Raw genomic sequence first — 18091 nt, forward strand, 5'->3', positions numbered from 1 at the left:
TAAAATGGACGGTTTTTTTTTTTCTTTTCTTTTTTTAGCATTGTGCACTTATAATTACAATACCCAAACAATTTTAATTTAATGTTTTTATAAAAATCTCTTATCTCTAATTTTATGGCACCGATGTGGTTTTTGCTAAGTAGTATGTAGAACATATGAAACCTAATAATATGAAACTTTGGAGCATATTTAGAAAGACATAGTGTTTATTTTCCTATTTTGGAGGTTAATTATATTATATACTAGGAAATGACCCAATAGCTCAACCTTGCCCATTCAAAATTTCTTGTTTCATTTTAATTTACTGAATTCTAATTACTATCTAACAATAGATGTTCATGATATATTTTGTCAAAAATGACAGTCAAATTCAAATCGGAAAAAAATAAACCAAACAAATTTAAACTCGGTTTTCAGTTTGGTGTAAAAATGAATTTTGTGTTTAGTACGGTTTTCGGTTTTACTTTGACGAATTGGTTAAACCGAAGACCAAATAACTAATATAGTTAATTATAATTCGGTTTTGTTGTGACTAAAACCAAAATAATTTTCATTTAACCAAGATAATGATAATGATAGATTAATACAAGAAATTAATTATATGATTATGATTATGTTATCTTGATTTTAAGCATAACTGAATTGAATACAAATTCGATTTTAGTTAGGTTTGTAATTTTGAAGTAAATCTATCTAGATATTTGAAGTGAAATATGTTCGTCGATATATATATGTTCATGTAGAAAAGAAAAAAGATTAAATAAATATCATGTAGAAATGTAGATTGTAAGACAAGTCGACCCATTCCTAAAAAGTACCAGACAAGTCGATATATATCATGTTCATGTACATTGTTAAATATTTTTGCAACTACCAGATTCTTTTAATTATTTTTTGTAAGTACAGTAAAACCTCTGTAATTTAATACTCGATAAATTAATAACCTCGATAAAATTAATAATTTGTCCAGTCCCAACTTGGGACCAGTACAAATTTAGACCCCAATCGATAAAATAATAAGATAATAATTTTTTTGAATTTCTAATATAAATATATTGGTCCCAGCAAAACTATAAATTAATAAATACTAATTTTTTTTTTTAAATTTCAATATGCATTAAACTTGACAAGTTCATTAATGTGTAAATGTACATACATGAAAATTTTTAAGGTCATTGTTTATGTTTTATTCATATAGGTAAAGTGAACGGACATGATAATTTTGAATGCCGATAAATTAATTTAAGACTTGCTCACAAATATAAGCCAATTTTCTAAATTGATAATTTATTAATTTATCGATATAATAATATCTCGCTAAATTAATAAAATATCCCGGTCCCAACATTATTAATTTATAGAGGTTTCACTGTACTATAGTCAACAAAATAACTCAGTTTTTACATATGTTTATTAATTAACATATATCACAATGAGTAAAATATTGACAATGATAAAAACAATGATAACGTTTAGAGAGAGCAACAAATATCAAATGACAAAAAAATACTCTCTGCCCTTTTAAATTATACAGGGGGTAGTTGTGACAAAATTCAAATTTACCTCCCTTAAATTACAAATCACGCATCTATGATTAGTGGTGTTAGCATTTAGTAGCAAAGTCAATATATAATCATAATAATTTAGTAAAGTCATTAACCTTTTGTTTAATGTAACATCATCACTTTCTTTCTTTCACAAACAAGCTACTTCAGCTTCTCTGTTGCGTCTCTATGTTTTTACTAATAATTTTTCCCCTTATCCAAACACACACGTAAACACACACACACACACACTCTTGTAAGTATCAAAAAAGGAGTACTTTTGATCAGAAGTTCGTTTCATATGGAATTTTAATTTTAATTTAAAGCTTTCAATTACTTTCGTAAGTTCATAGTTGTAATCATCGTCCATATCTTTATTATTTCAGTAATTTTATCAATATTAGTATTAGTATACTTGAATTGAATTTCAACTGTTCTGATGAAAATTGGATTCAATTTTGCTTTATCAATTAGTTTAGTTATGATTAGGTCTACTGATTGCCTGTAATTGTAGTTGTAATATTTACATATAATGATATATGAATATGAGTATGATGATTGATTATTTGTACAACAGTGAGGTTAAGCTTTGTTGTTGAGTAGTAGAATTACAAAGAAAAAGTAGTATGGCTTATGCTCGAAAAGGGTCGGGTCAGCCGCAGCCAGGGCGGCTATTGCGGACTCAGACAGCTGGTAATTTGGGCGGTGAGGCGATGATGGATAGTGAAGTGGTCCCATCATCACTTGTTGAAATTGCGCCTATTCTTCGTGTTGCTAATGAAGTTGAACCAAGCAACCCTAGGGTTGCTTATCTCTGTAAGTCTTTGTATTTGTAATAATAATTAATATGTCACGTTCATCGATTTCATTAGACTTATCAGAATTGGAGGTGACTCAATATGTTGTTATTGCTTTAGTTTTGTAGGAAGAACTAATTGTTATTTTTGTTGCATAAATAATCAGGTCGATTCTATGCCTTTGAGAAAGCGCATAGACTAGATCCAACCTCAAGTGGCCGTGGTGTTCGTCAATTTAAGACTGCCTTACTTCAACGTCTCGAAAGGGTATGTACTAATAGTTATTTTGTATTACTAATTCATCAAGCAATAATTTATGGATGGGTTTTCAATTATTTAATCGGTGTACTCCAGTAGAGTCGAAACAAACATTAACATTATTATTCTTCTTCATATTATGTTAAATGTTTAGTATAGATTAAAACAATATTTTTTGCGTTAATTATGAACTCCAATGGTGTACGCTATGTAGGAAGATGAAACAACTTTAGCAGGACGAACAAAGAGTGATGCTCGAGAAATGCAGAGCTTTTATCGACATTATTATGGGAAATACATTCAAGCTTTGCAAAATGCTGATAAAGCTGACCGGTAATCATCTTTCATTGTTGTTTTTGCTGGAGGTGGAAACATGGGTCTGGTCAGGGGATTTAGGTCAAATTGGATCGGGTCAAACATGTAGTTTTCTGGGCAAGTTCAAAACAGGCTGGGTTGTCTGAAATACATTTTATCCCTAAAATTACAAAATGTTTTTACAATTTTTAAATCTCTTTTATACTTAAATAAAACACACAATACTTTTAATAATATAATTATAATCTTATAATAAAATGTGCATTTGTAATCCAGTTTGAATGACTTTCAGCTCGTTCACTTTCTAGCTAATCGTATGAATTTATCCCTTTGATATGTAGCATGACCCAAATCAGCCCATTTATAAGTAAATGGATTAAATTTCAACCTCTAGTGTTTTGTATTTTGACTTTTTTTCTTCCTTTTTCTGATTGCTTAAATTCAATCTTAATCTCAGTACACGTCTTACAAAAGCTTACCAAACTGCTGCTGTTCTATTTGAGGTTTTAAAGGCTGTCAATCTCACAGAATCTGTTGAGGTGGCAGATGAGGTTTGTATTCCATATTCCGCTTCCTCCAAGAAACTTGTTTAGTAATGTTTTACTAATATATGTACATGCATTAGTGCCTGATTATACATTTTTATGATTATTTACAGATTTTGGAGGCACAGATTAAGGTTCAGGAGAAGACAGAGATGTATGCTCCTTATAATATACTTCCTCTTGATCCCGACAGTAAAAATCAAGCAATTATGAGATATCCAGAGGTTCGTTTCGGAAAAATTTTCAAAAAATATTTCTAATTTGTTTCGTATGATGGTATTTCACTTGTTTGATTTTCAGATACAAGCTTCTGTCTCTGCTCTCCGTAATACAAGAGGTCTGCCATGGCCAAAAGGCTACAATAAGAAAGTGGATGAAGACATTTTGGATTGGCTGCAGTCCATGTTTGGTTTTCAGGTGCGTGTTGGGTATTGGGTCATAAGAGGGTCGAGTAGAAACGGGTCATTTTGAGCTTGTGTCGAAGTTGGATGGTTTGGGTTGACCTGTGAGCTCTTTTTGTCCATTCAAACTGTTTTATGAATATGTAAAATAATGATTATGAATACTAAAGCTATCTGTTTAATAATAATTTAAAATTATTGACTAACACAATCTATTTTTATTCACTTGACCTGTTCTCTTTACATAATACATGTAATAAGTCTTACTCTGACTTGTGTAAATTGCAGAAAGATAACGTCTCAAATCAAAGGGAGCATTTGATCTTGCTATTGGCAAATATTCATATTCGACAATTTCCTAAGCTTGGCCAACAACCTATGGTATTATGCTCATAATTTGGCATGAAGTTAATATGTGCACATATAAATATTTGTTGCTGATGACATTTTATATTCGTAGTTGGATGATGCTGCGGTTGATGAAGTTATGAATAAACTTTTCAAAAATTACCAAAAGTGGTGCGAATATCTTGGTCGCAAACATAGTCTTTGGTGAGTCTAGTTTCCTTGAGATATTTTCATGGTTAATTGATCTCATGTAATATATTATTGTATTGTATATCATGATGAATAATATCATTAGTTTCAAAATTGCAATGCTATTATTTTAACCTTAATCTGCATACCTGTACACGGATCACATAAAATGTAAAAGAATTTTGTTTTGAGTCTAATATTTGACATTCACAGGTTCCCAAATATTCAAAAAGAAGTGCAACAAAGGAAACTGTTATACATGGGTTTGTATCTTCTTATATGGGGTGAAGCTGCAAACTTGAGATTCATGCCCGAATGTCTTTGTTACATCTATCACCACGTATGTATTATGAATCTATTATGCTATTTCACTATTTCTTTCTATTTCTCTAATGTTGTTTATGTAGTTTGTTTTAAAGTAATTCCTAAGAGCTTAAATGTGGTGATTCATGAGTAACTTTTACAAAAGGGACAGTAATTCTGTAATTGTAGGAAAATTATGATTGAGGTTGAAATTATGGGTGGGTTCGTTTATATACCAAAACAGGTTATGGTTGAAAATGGTCTTTTTTAGTACAGGTTGAAATTATGGGCGGGTTCAGCCATAGATTCTTTTGTTCCTTTTACATAATTCTATAACTATAGAAGTACAGAAGTACTATGTATTATTACAAAGACTATATTATTACTATAATAAACTTCATCTGTTAATAAAACGGATTTAGAAAGTTGTTTGCATTTAAATAGACTTTTGGAGGATGTCAACCAGGAAAAAAGAATTTTGCAATTGTAGGAAAAAGTATGAATGAGGTTGCAATTTTTGTCCATGGTTGAGTTTGGGTAAAAACGGGTCTTTTGTAGTGTAGGTTGAAACTGGGTGGGTCGAGTTCATCCTAGACACTTATTGTCCCTTTTACCAGTATTCTATAGATTATAAATAAATGTATTAGTTATGATTACAAAAGCAATATTATTTTATTACAATATTAATTTGAACCTGTTAGTACGATTCAAGCTGAAATTTTCTTGGTTTCCAGATGGCATTTGAACTTTACGGTATGCTAGCTGGTAGTGTGAGTTCTGTGACCGGTGAAAATATTAAGCCTGCATATGGGGGTGAAAAGGAAGCATTCTTGAAGAAAGTCGTGACTCCTATCTACAATACAATCGCAAAGGTATATCGAATTTGGTCAACACTTGTCAATAATGTTGTAAATTACAAGTATTAATCCCATTATCGTTCCCAAAACAGGAAGCTCAAAAAAGCAAAGGGGGGAAGACAAAACATTCTACATGGAGAAATTATGATGACCTAAATGAGTACTTTTGGTATGGCACAATTTCTTACCCGTCTACTGTCACATTCTTTTAATTTTCAGTGGCCCTTTTAACCCAATTCCATTGGTTGATTCGTGTTATTATTCCAATATATTAATATATATATATATATATATATATATATATATATATATATATATATATATATATATATTTAATATAACCTTGTAGGTCAGTGGACTGCTTCCGTATAGGATGGCCAATGCGTGCTGATGCTGATTTCTTTCATGTGCCCGATGAAGTTAGAGATAATGATGTGAGTATTACATCGCTTTTGGACAACTTCCCTTCTTTTATGGTTCCTTTATACAACTGATATACGTTTTATCGTCTCCTCAACCTCAATCTTGACTGCATACAAATAAGAAATATTTCGTTCAATCATCTTGATTGGTAGACACATATCATAGTTCTTATATATTTATATCGATAATATTCGAAATATTTATTATTTTCAGGGGGATAAACCAGCTACTAGGGGTCGTTGGATAGGAAAGATTAATTTTGTTGAAATAGATTCATATTGGCATATATTTAGGAGTTTTGATAGGATGTGGAGCTTCTTCATATTATGTTTACAGGTTGATAATCTTCTTATTTCATTGGTGTCGTATTGTTTTATTTTGTACAACTTCGTCTTATTGATTATTTTTTTTTCATGGTGACTAAACTAAACCCTCAATTCAAGGCAATGATTATTATAGCATGGAACGGATCTGGTAATCTGGGTTCCATCTTTGATGGAAAAGTATTCACTAAAGTGTTGAGCATCTTCATCACAGCAGCCATTTTGAAGCTTGCACAAGGTATTTCACACGAATGTCCACTTTTTACTCTTTTTAGGTATAAAATCTGGCCTATGTAATTCAAACAGAAGATTCAAGTACTAAAACATATATTTCTATGTTTTTTGCTACATACAAAAGTTGTTTTCTTGATACACTGTACATTCAATAGTCAGTAAAATGCCAACGATAGATGTTTTTAGAATTAATATACTTGCATTAATTTTCATAGTTCACCACATACAGTAGTAGACTGTGTAAACTTTAATACATTTTAAAACAACAAACTCATTTATATATATATATATATCACATCAAAATTATGAACTAAAGAAGATATTCCACACAAAAAGGTTCTTAAAATTTATATAATGGTAAAGTGATATGCAAATCCGATAATTTCAGCTATCATTGATCTGGTGATGATGTGGAAAGCAAGGTTCAGCATGCCATTTCATGTGAAGCTTCGTTACGTTTTGAAGACGGTTACTGCAGCTGCTTGGGTTATAGTGTTACCGGTTACGTATTCTTATAGTTTGGACAACCCTTCAGGATTTGGAGAGACCATGAAAAACTGGTTAGGCAAAGGAACAAGTTCCTCGTCTCTATTCATTTTTGCGATTCTTGTTTACTTGGCTCCAAACATGCTTTCTGCGTTATTGTTCCTCCTACCTTTTCTCCGTCGATATCTTGAACGATCGGATTACAGAATAGTGAGGTTCATTATGTGGTGGTCACAGGTACATGAAACCTTTTGTCAATTTATGTCTTGTACGCAAAACTCGGAATTACTCGCCGAGTACTCGGTTTTTGTAACTCGGAGAGTACTCGGCAAGTACTCGATCAAACTTGGTCAAACTCGGTCAAATTCAACGAAAACTCGGGAGTACTAGGAAAATCGGTCAAAACTAGGCCATAACTTGGGATTACTTAGAAAGTCGGTCAAAATTGGTCAAAACTCAGTCAAACTCGGTCAAAGTCAACTTGGTCAACATCTGAGTATTCGCATAGTTGCCGAGTACTCCTTAAAAATGTTCCGACCGAGTACTGGGGAGTAGCGATTTTTGCAGCCTTGCATCAATTTATATATTTTAAGCTTGTACCCGACCTCCCTGTTTTGCTAACTATTACAAGCCTAAGGTTATGTTTCTTAGATAGAGAAATTTACGTTTATCGAGTTGTAATTTAGTATATATTTATGATGCTATATGAAAATTTGCAGCTTCCACTCTACGTCGGTAGGGGAATGCACGAGGATCCTCTTTCCCTCATTAAGTAGGACATTCTTAATTAAACAACTTGTGACTATTAGTTTACTTGGTTGTTTTTCGATATATGCGTAACATTAAATGTTGTGTTTCAGATATACATTCTTCTGGGTTGTCCTTATAGTGGCGAAGTTAGCTTTCAGCTTCTATTTAGAGGTGCTAGTCTTCTTTCGCTAGTGTCAATTTTTAATGCTTTTAACCTAATGATTATTTCATGCTTGTAAATAAAATACAATTTTTGAAACTGCTTTTCCAAATAACTTGTGGAACGTCAATTGCAGATAAAGCCTTTAGTGGGTCCAACAAAAGGTATTATGAGTGTTCATGTAAACCGTTACCAGTGGCACGAGTTCTTTCCTCAAGGTAATAAAGCTTGGAAGCTCTGTATATAAGTTCATAAGTTATGTATATAAGTTCGTAAGTTACGCCATATAGTGACGTTGACTTGACATTGTTCTTTCATTTTTTCAGCTCGAAACAATATCGGTGTCGTTATTGCAGTTTGGGCTCCTATTATTCTTGTATGTTATACATTTAAACACTTCTATTTTACAAACTAAATAATTTCAGTTCTACCCAATTTTAGGCTAAAGGGTCGATTTGGGTTATCTTTCATTTTAGATAGCCAAATGGGTAAAATGTATACATGTCCAAGTATATATAGTTATCGACGTGAATTATAAGTATACAATTTTTGTAATCATATTTAGCATATTGTACTTATTAAATCAGAAGTAAAAGACAAAATGTGCTCGAACCTGTTTTGGCCCGTTACTCATCCTGCCCGGCCCGCCTGTATTTCCTCCTCTACAACAAGTGTCTATTAAGTATGCAAATTGAATATTTCTTTTCTTTATTTTCCCCCCAGGTGTATTTCATGGATACTCAAATTTGGTATGCCATCTTTTCCACATTATTCGGTGGTTTCTATGGCGCGTTTCGACGTCTTGGAGAGGTTGGTCCTCTGGCATTGGATTCCATGAATTTTATGCTTTAAGCTCCTTTCTCAAATGTTTCTCTTTTTCCAGATACGAACTTTGGACATGTTGAGAAGTCGGTTTGAGCAACTACCACTTGCTTTTAACAGTAACTTAATTCCAGCTGAAAGAAGTGAAAGGACTAAAAAGGGACTAAAGGCTACCCTATCACGCAGATTCACAAAGGTTTACTTTCCTATTTTGTCATTAGTAATCCATATTACAAGATTTCAGCTTATATTCTGGTATTTATGTATTTGGTTATCTATTTCAGGTTACATCTAAGAAAGAGGATGCAGCAAGGTTTGCTCAGATGTGGAACAAAATAATTACAAGTTTCAGGGATGAGGATTTAATAAATAATCGGTATGATGAATGATGGTTCAATACATATATCTTCAAAATCTTCTTTTATTTGTTTGTGCTGATTTCTCCACATGTTTTATGACGGTTATCAGGGAAATGGACCTATTACTCATGCCATATTGGGCAGACCGTGATTTGGATCTCATTCAGTGGCCTCCTTTTTTACTTGCCAGCAAGGTTTCTTACATATGAAATAATGTTTATTCTTGACTCTTTATGGACATATTGGAGGTGGCAAAGTGGGCGGTCTCGATTTTCGCGGATTGGGTCTAACATATAACTTTTGATATTGGACTAGATGTGCCGGGTTCACCCGAAACACATTTGTCGGAAATTTATTTTATCTTATTAATTCTTATTAGTTATAACCTCATGTTTTTTTTTTTTGAAAGGCAAACACACACACCCATACACGAATTTAAACATGCCCACCACGGGACTCGAACCCCCAACCTAAGGTTGAAGGAGTCACCTCGATACCGTTAGGCCAATGGCCCTATGGTAGTTATAACCTCATGTTTTGATATTAAAAGTCTCTTCTGCCCTTAAGTCGTGAAACAATTCATTTTATTCTAGGGTAGAAGATTGATTGTCTCATATTTTTTTTTTTTTTGTTCTTTTCATTTTTTTTAAATAAAATGTTTAATGAATTGCAATTCATGAAGTTACACTTGGTAGAATTTCAACACCTTTGGCCCATTTCCTTTTAAGCTAATTATTTTTTTACCGTTAGACATAAAACTTATCATAGATTGAACGATTCATAAGTAAATTGGTTGAAATAGCCATCTCTTGTGTGGCTAATGACTTATTTGACTGTTATTTTACAGCTTCCTATAGCATTGGATATGGCAAAAGATAGTAGTGGAAGGGATTCTGAACTGCAAAAGAGGCTCGCGTCTGACGGTTATATGGTTTATGCAGTTCGCGAATGCTATGCCTCGTGCAAAAATATAATGATGTTTTTGGTTTTAGGGGATCGAGAGAAGGCGTACGTAAATCTCTAATCAGAATCATTTACCAGATTGATATTACTCGTATTTTACTATCTAGTTATTAAATGTGGTTTGACTTTTTTCTCAGTGTCCTGACCGAGATATTTGCGATAGTTGATGATCATATAGAGAAGGGAGATGTATTAAGCGAGTTTGATATGAGTGAACTGTCTAGCCTCACTGTTAATTTTGTTAAGCTTATTGAGTTTTTGGTAAATATGCTTCTTTCATTCAAATAATGGGAACACCGGTATAGTATTTCTGCACAACATCCCCGCCCTGTCCGGCCCCATCCGGCCCCACTTGAAAATTATATAAATATTTAAATTTAATGTTAGTGTATATGTTATATTCCATATGTAATTGATCATTTCTACCTTTTATGTATGTTTATGTATACTTTTATTTTATTATTTGTTTTAGTTCAGTAGAAATAATTCTATGTATTTCTATATATTATTACATATCATCATATACTTTTTAAGAGACTTTTAGCAATAGAAAAATCAACAATAACGATATTAAAAAGTTGAATCGGATTTTGGGGAGTACTGATAAGGGGATTGAGTCTGGTTTGAGGGACCTTTGGGTCCCAATGGGGATCTGCGATAAGATACCCAATGGAAATTGAGGCTGGTTTGGGTATATGGTTTCGGGTATGGGGATCATGTTACCCGCCCTGAATCCGACCCATTGGCGGACCTCCCAAAATGGAAATTGGTCAGAGCAACTGTTGTTCAATGTGATCATTGTTGACTTTTAAGTCAATATCTTTGTTTTTTTGCAGATAAAAAATGACAAAAGTGACAAGGATGAAGTTGTCATTGTGTTACTCAACATGCTGGAAGTAGTGACAAGAGACATAATAGTAAACGAGCCGATTTCTAGGTATAATGAAGTAGCATCATTTGCCTTCTCAATAAAGTAACATTAATTATTGGAATTCATTTGACTCTCTACTTGCAGTTTGACAGAACCGAGCCATGGTGGTTCTTATGGAAATAATGAAGGCCTGCAAGATAAACATTATCAAAAGTTCTTTGCATCTCTCAATTTTCCTGTTACAAGAGAAACAGAAGCATGGAAAGAGAAAGTATGTTCATGTTCTTTGCTCCCAAATTTTACCCTATTATTCTTCCACTATCGGTAACGAACAAGATTCTGCTTTAGCAATAAATGTAATTTATGTATATTTGTTATGTAAGTGTATGCGTATGTAAATTATGTTCTCATTGCCATTAGATAAGAAGGCTTCATCTGTTGCTCACCGAAAAGGAATCTGCTATGGATGTGCCATCAAACATAGAAGCCAGAAGGCGCATCTCTTTCTTCTCAAATTCATTGTTTATGGACATGCCCCCGGCACCTAAAGTTCGAAACATGATATCTTTCTCGTAAGTTTGTTTCTGGTTTATCAATGTTATGCATTATTGGTGCCTTTTCGGATCCATGGACCATTCATATAGTGGTTTCTTTTTTTTTTTTTTTAAACGCTAAACATAACTCTAAAAGTATTCTGAAATTTTATTTCAAACAATATAATCACAATATGCCCTTTGTTCTCTTGTACCGATAGCACTTCCGCTTTTCGGGTCCCAGACAATGCAGTAAACCTCGCCTATGCAGTCGAGTTCTCGCTACTCGGCCCTAGACCGATACACTTAGGCCTTACTCAGGCTTAATAACGATCAAAATTGGTCAAAGTTATTCAAAACTTGGTCGAAACTCAGTAATTAAATGGTCAATAACAATATTAATAGAGATTATAACATGGTGTGTCCTACATAAATAGTGCTCGTTATCAGTAGATGTCTCGTGAATAAGTTTGTCCTTGGGTTTAAAGTTAACGTTAATAATTAATCATTCTAATACCTGATTTTTTGGGATATTGTTTATTTTTATTTAAGGGTTCTTACCCCGTACTACAATGAGGATGTCCTTTTCCCCATGGAAATCTTGGAAAGGCCAAATGAAGACGGGGTTTCGATCCTCTTTTATTTGCAGAAAATCTTCCCAGGCTAGTTTGTTTTCTTAGTTCTCTTATAATTTTCGTTATATATCGGTGCTACGATACTGAGTTGTTAATATATGATACACAGATGAATGGGACAATTTCCTTCAACGAGTAGATTGCAAAAATGAAGATGAACTAAAAGGTCTTCCGGATATGGAAGATCAGCTTCGCCATTGGGCATCATATAGAGGTCAAACACTAACTAAAACCGGTAAGTGATTAAGCTAGTGATGAGATCATTGCATTAACTTTTTTTATTTTGTTGAAGTATGATTTTTTTTGTTTGTTTATTTATGTACTAAAAACATGAAATAGTACGAGGTATGATGTATTATCGGCAAGCTTTGGAACTTCAGGCTTTCCTTGACATGGCAAAAGATGAAGGTATGTATAAGAAGTGCACATTCTTCTATTGTTTTCTTCATTATATATTATATAATTATAATTATATTAACATGTATAGATATGCTTCTTGTTTGCAGAGTTGATGAAAGGTTACAAGGCTGCTGCATCTAATACCGAAGAATATTTAAGCAATGAAAGATCGTTAATGACACAATGTCAGGCAGTGGTTGATATGAAGTTCTCGTATGTGGTATCTTGCCAACAATATGGCATTCAAAAACGATCTGCGGATGCTCGTGCCCATGACATTCTGAGGCTCATGACAACGTAGTTTCTTTCAAAAAGTTTTTAAATTTGTTTTCTTTGTATTATTTATTGTAAGGTAGAAAGTATGTGTTATTGTCTATACTAGCATGTTTTCTGAACATCTTTTACATTCATGAACAGGTATCCTTCTCTTCGTGTTGCATATATTGATGAGGTTGAAGAAACGAGTGATGAAAAGTTGAAAAAGGTGGTTGACCGCGTTTCATATTATTCAGTTCTTGTGAAAGCTGTGCCTAAGTCTGGTGACTCCTCAGACCCAGTTCAAAACCAAGATCAGGTATAAGCTCCATTTTCCCCCTGTAATGACTCAATTAATACATGACAAAGATTTGTTTGGTTGTTGGAACTTCTTAATGGTTAAAAGAAACGAGTGCTATAGGTAATGGGTAGTCAAAACTATATTTTTTTTTTGTATGGTTCAGGTTTTGTCAAATTTGACCATTATTTATTTCGGTAATTATCAACTTTTTGAATCAAAATGTGTTCTAAGGAGGATTGCATTACCACACTATTTGGGCTACTTTCAACCCACCTCATTTATTTGGCCCGTTTCTTTTTTATCTATGTTTCTGTTTTACCTTTTGAACCATTAGAGACCTAACATAATCAGATTGATCCTTCACTACGCATCTGGATTAAAATTGTCACCGTAGAACCTTCATATAAAGTTGCTATATATCTCCTTTGTCTTAGGACATCCTTTTAAATTGTTAATAGTTTTGTTAATTTACCATCTCAGGGGAAAGTTGTAGTTGTTATTGCAAACAAGTTTCAGTTCAGATATTATTCTATGTGCATTTATTTCAATCTTCACAAGAAATACGATACTACATATAATCGATGATTATAGATCAAAATAGTTCAGAATCAGCATCATGAATTGCTATGCTTGCTATACATAACAACAATTGTAATATTGTTAAACACATTGGGTAAAAAAGTTAAGGTTAGATTGTTTAATGCTTTAGAAGAGTGAAATAACTAGGCTAAAAGGTGATTACTAATTGCTAAGTAAAGAAAGCCCACCTTATTGTTGTAAAAATAAATGGTTATTATTATTATGATCTACAATAATAACAAACTTACATTAAGCAACTAGTAGCGGACTAAGGTAGGATTTTGTAGTATAGTCAGAATAAAAAACGAAATTTACAGTTTTTATTTGACTACTTTATGTAAAGTAAAGTCTTGATCAGGCTTACAAATCTTGCTACTAAGGGAGTACTCGGTGAGTTCTTCGGATATTGACCGAGTTTGACTGTGACCGAGTTTTGCCCCAATTGTCCGAGTGATCCCAAGTTTTGGCTGAGATTGACCAAGTCTGACCAAGTTTGACCGTGACCGAGTTTTGCCCCAATTGTCTGAGTGATCCCAAGTTTTGGCCGAGATTGACCAAGTCTGACCAAGTTTGACCGTGTTTGATTACTTGACTCAGAGCTCTCCAGAAACCGAGTACTCGACGAGTAATTCGGAGTTCAGCAACCATGGTTTTGATACTTACGCTTTTTGTTGGTTTGTTCAGGTTATATATCGTATAAAACTTCCTGGAAAAGCCATATTGGGCGAGGGAAAGCCAGAAAACCAAAACCATGCAATAATTTTTACACGTGGAGAGGGCCTGCAAACAATAGATATGAACCAAGTACGTTTTTTTGCTGGGTTTTCTATGCTACGTTCTGACAATTAAACTTTACACCTTTTACTCTTGTATGAGCCGAACTTTGAAACTTACTATTCTATGTAATAATGATCCAAAAGCGTCTACCGTATGCATATTTGCTGTATTTGATACATAAAAGGACATTTTTTGGTAAGTCCAATGGACGTGTTTAGAACTTCATTACATACAATAGAACTTCCGAAAGTTCGCCAAACACAACAGTAAAAAGTTTAAAGTTTACCACATTTCAAAACAATAAAACCTTGTTATCATTTAATTTGAATATGATAGTTAAGTTATACTAATAGTTGGATTTGGGGATGTTACATCATATCAACAGGACAACTACATGGAAGAAGCCTTCAAAATGAGAAATTTGCTCCAAGAGTTCCTTGTCACACATGGTGTCCGCACACCAACCATACTTGGCCTTAGGGAGCATATATTTACTGGCAGGTCTGTATCCACCCATTAGCCTCTCGCTATTATTGTATTATTATTATTATTATTAATATATGTCACATTTATTATATATATTCGATCAATAAAACAATTTCAGTATTTGACTTGAAACGTAGTTTACTAAGAATCTTTAAAATTTTGTACAAATTTCTGAAGTAACTTATGTACATTAATGATTTAGTCTACTTTGTGGTTATTAACCTTTCTTAATATGATGTATGTTTTCAGTGTTTCTTCCCTTGCGTGGTTCATGTCAATGCAAGAGACAAGTTTTGTTACTATTGGGCAGAGATTGTTGGCTAACCCGTTAAAGTAAGCTTTCCGATCATCTCGTCTTACTGATATTCATGTTATTAAATATTTAGCTCTAGCCCATTTCAAGTGTCAAAACGATCTACATTTTTCACAAATATTTTGTGGTTTAAATGATATAATTTTCCTATTTCATAGTATTAACAATATTAAGTGAAATATTAACTTAATTTATACAATTTTAAGTGGCATAATTCATTGGTAAGGAACAACAATTCAGTGCAAAATAGAGTTACTCCCTTCCTCGAAAATCTGTAGATTTACACCTTATAAAAAAGGTGGGAATCTTTGTTAACTTTAACATTTTATTTTATGTATCATTTTTCTCTCATTTCGTCACGTACTTATGTGGTTCATGTATTCTTGTTCATACAGAGTTAGATTTCATTACGGGCATCCTGATGTGTTTGAAAGACTATTTCACTTGACTAGAGGAGGAGTCAGCAAGGCTTCCAAAATCGTTAACCTGAGCGAGGATATCTTTGCAGGTGCGTCTTTGTTACAAAGATACTTTTAATATATTTCATTTGTACTTCACTATAACTTAATTTATATATTTACAATTTTTTTTTTCAGGTTTCAATTCTACATTACGTGGAGGAAACGTTACACATCATGAATACATACAAGTTGGTAAAGGAAGAGACGTTGGTCTTAACCAAATCTCTTTGTTTGAAGCAAAAATAGCAAACGGAAACGGTGAACAAACAATGAGTCGTGATATATACAGGCTTGGGCACCGTTTCGATTTCTTTCGCATGCTCTCATGCTACTTCACTACCGTAGGATTCTATTTTAATACACTGGTAAGATACCAAATATACATTTTTTTTCTTCTTAATTTTCATAGTCGATAGTAGTCTGACCATTAACTTATGTTTAATGGCAGCTCACCGTGCTTATTGTATACGTGTTTCTCTATGGACGACTTTATCTTGTTCTAAGTGGACTAGAGAAAGAGTTAAGTACAAATAGGCAAACCGTGAACGATAAACCTCTTCAAGTAGCCCTTGCGTCTCAATCTTTTGTTCAAATCGGTTTTCTTATGGCCCTTCCAATGATGATGGAAATAGGTCTCGAACGAGGGTTTAACCGAGCATTTACCGATTTTGTGCTCATGCAACTACAATTAGCTTCGGTATTTTTTACTTTCTCACTTGGAACAAAAACACATTATTATGGAAGAACTTTACTTCATGGGGGTGCACAATATCGAGCTACTGGCCGTGGATTCGTTGTGTTTCATGCCAAGTTTGCCGAGAATTATCGACTTTACTCCCGGAGTCATTTTGTCAAAGGAATCGAGCTTTTGATCTTACTTGTTGTATACGAAATATTCGCTCAATCGTATAGAGGTTCACTTGCATATATTTTGATTACGATATCCATGTGGTTTATGGTGGGATCATGGCTTTTTGCCCCGTTTCTTTTTAATCCGTCAGGGTTCGAGTGGCAAAAGATTGTTGATGATTGGACCGACTGGAGCAAGTGGATAAGTAACCGTGGAGGAATCGGTGTTTCGGTTGATAAAAGTTGGGAGTCATGGTGGGAAAAAGAACAAGAGCATCTCATATCTTCTGGGGTACGCGGTACCATTACCGAAGCTTTGTTGGCGGTTCGGTTCTTTATTTTTCAATTTGGTCTCGTGTATCATCTCAGCTTAACAGATAGCAAAAGTTTTATGGTACTTTCATCTTTCTTATTGTCTCTGCTTGTTTTTTTAATAAACGTCTAATATTGAATAGCACTAAACTCGTATCAAATACTGTAATGTTCGCTACTTCATTGCAGGTTTATGGAATTTCATGGCTTGTTATAATTGCAGCATTACTAGTAATGAAGGTGTGTATACTGTATATGCCACCTAATATTTTAATGTTATTTGTTAATTATTAACTTAGCATTAAACTTACCATAAGAAATCGAAACTGTTACAGAGAATTGTTGTGTGTTACTCTCGGTTTAAATTATAAAAATACTAAATCCGGATGACTTTTTGTATTCGCTTTCAGGCCATGTCATATTGGAGAAAAACTCTTAGTGCTGACTATCAGCTTCTGTTCCGAATGATCAACGGTTTAATCGTTGTTGCGTTTGCTTCTACTTTGATTATCTTGATTGCACTACCTCATATGACTTTAAAGGATATAATTATATGCATTCTCGCGTTTTTGCCTACTGGTTGGGGGATGCTACTGGTAAGCTTACCATCTCTGCTTCTTCTGTTTACATCAACTAACTTGTATTTCTATTGTTTATTAACATTAGCATTATGTTGATGTTATTTAATCTAATCCACTCTATCTAATCTAATATATCAGATTGCGCAAGCATTCAGACCAGTTTTAAGAAAATCTGGATTTTGGTCATCAATCAGAACCTTAGCACAATACTATGAAATAATCATGGGGTTATTGCTGTTCACTCCAGTTGCGTTTCTGGCCTGGTTTCCGTTTGTTTCTGAATTTCAAACACGTATGTTATTCAACCAAGCCTTCAGTAGAGGTCTGCAGATTTCTCGTATTCTTGGTGGTGGACAGAAGAAAGACAAATCCTCCAACAGCAAAGAGTAACACTGTCAGTCATTGTATATACCTATCTTTACTGATCACAAGTTTAGTGATCACCATCATACATGGAATGTAAAATGACAACAAGATACACGTGTGAATAATATATAGATGATGATGATGCTATTTGCTCACAAGCATATTGATTTTAGGTTCTTCTGTTGTGTATTGAGTCTAGTTACACGGATATGCGGCATAACCGTGTTTTCCCATGATTGACGGGTAAATAGATAAAATTTTCACTGCTCGGGCTAACCCGGATTAGTGAGATGTAG

General features: G+C 33.6%; 1 protein-coding gene across 1 annotated transcript; it reads left to right on the plus strand.

The window, feature by feature from the left end:
- The first annotated feature begins 1677 nt into the window (after positions 1–1677).
- Positions 1678–17982, plus strand: LOC139904594 (callose synthase 2-like). Its single transcript, XM_071886528.1, has 43 exons — positions 1678–1885; positions 2122–2360; positions 2508–2608; positions 2814–2932; positions 3372–3465; positions 3573–3683; positions 3760–3876; positions 4149–4241; positions 4321–4412; positions 4611–4737; positions 5435–5572; positions 5650–5726; positions 5907–5991; positions 6194–6316; positions 6424–6541; positions 6926–7260; positions 7743–7795; positions 7884–7944; positions 8070–8151; positions 8260–8309; positions 8657–8743; positions 8817–8951; positions 9040–9131; positions 9224–9308; positions 9962–10122; positions 10215–10338; positions 10914–11014; positions 11093–11219; positions 11369–11520; positions 12034–12143; positions 12226–12351; positions 12456–12524; positions 12623–12812; positions 12933–13089; positions 14335–14454; positions 14813–14928; positions 15163–15246; positions 15622–15734; positions 15823–16052; positions 16136–16930; positions 17038–17088; positions 17259–17444; positions 17568–17982. The coding sequence occupies exons 2-43, from the start codon at positions 2171–2173 to the stop codon at positions 17817–17819; spliced, it is 5829 nt and encodes a 1942-aa protein (XP_071742629.1). The 5' UTR covers positions 1678–1885; positions 2122–2170; the 3' UTR covers positions 17820–17982.
- The last annotated feature ends 109 nt before the right edge of the window (positions 17983–18091 follow it).

This window comes from Rutidosis leptorrhynchoides, chromosome 4, assembly GCF_046630445.1.
Source record: "Rutidosis leptorrhynchoides isolate AG116_Rl617_1_P2 chromosome 4, CSIRO_AGI_Rlap_v1, whole genome shotgun sequence".
Classification (NCBI taxonomy): Eukaryota; Viridiplantae; Streptophyta; class Magnoliopsida; order Asterales; family Asteraceae; genus Rutidosis; species Rutidosis leptorrhynchoides.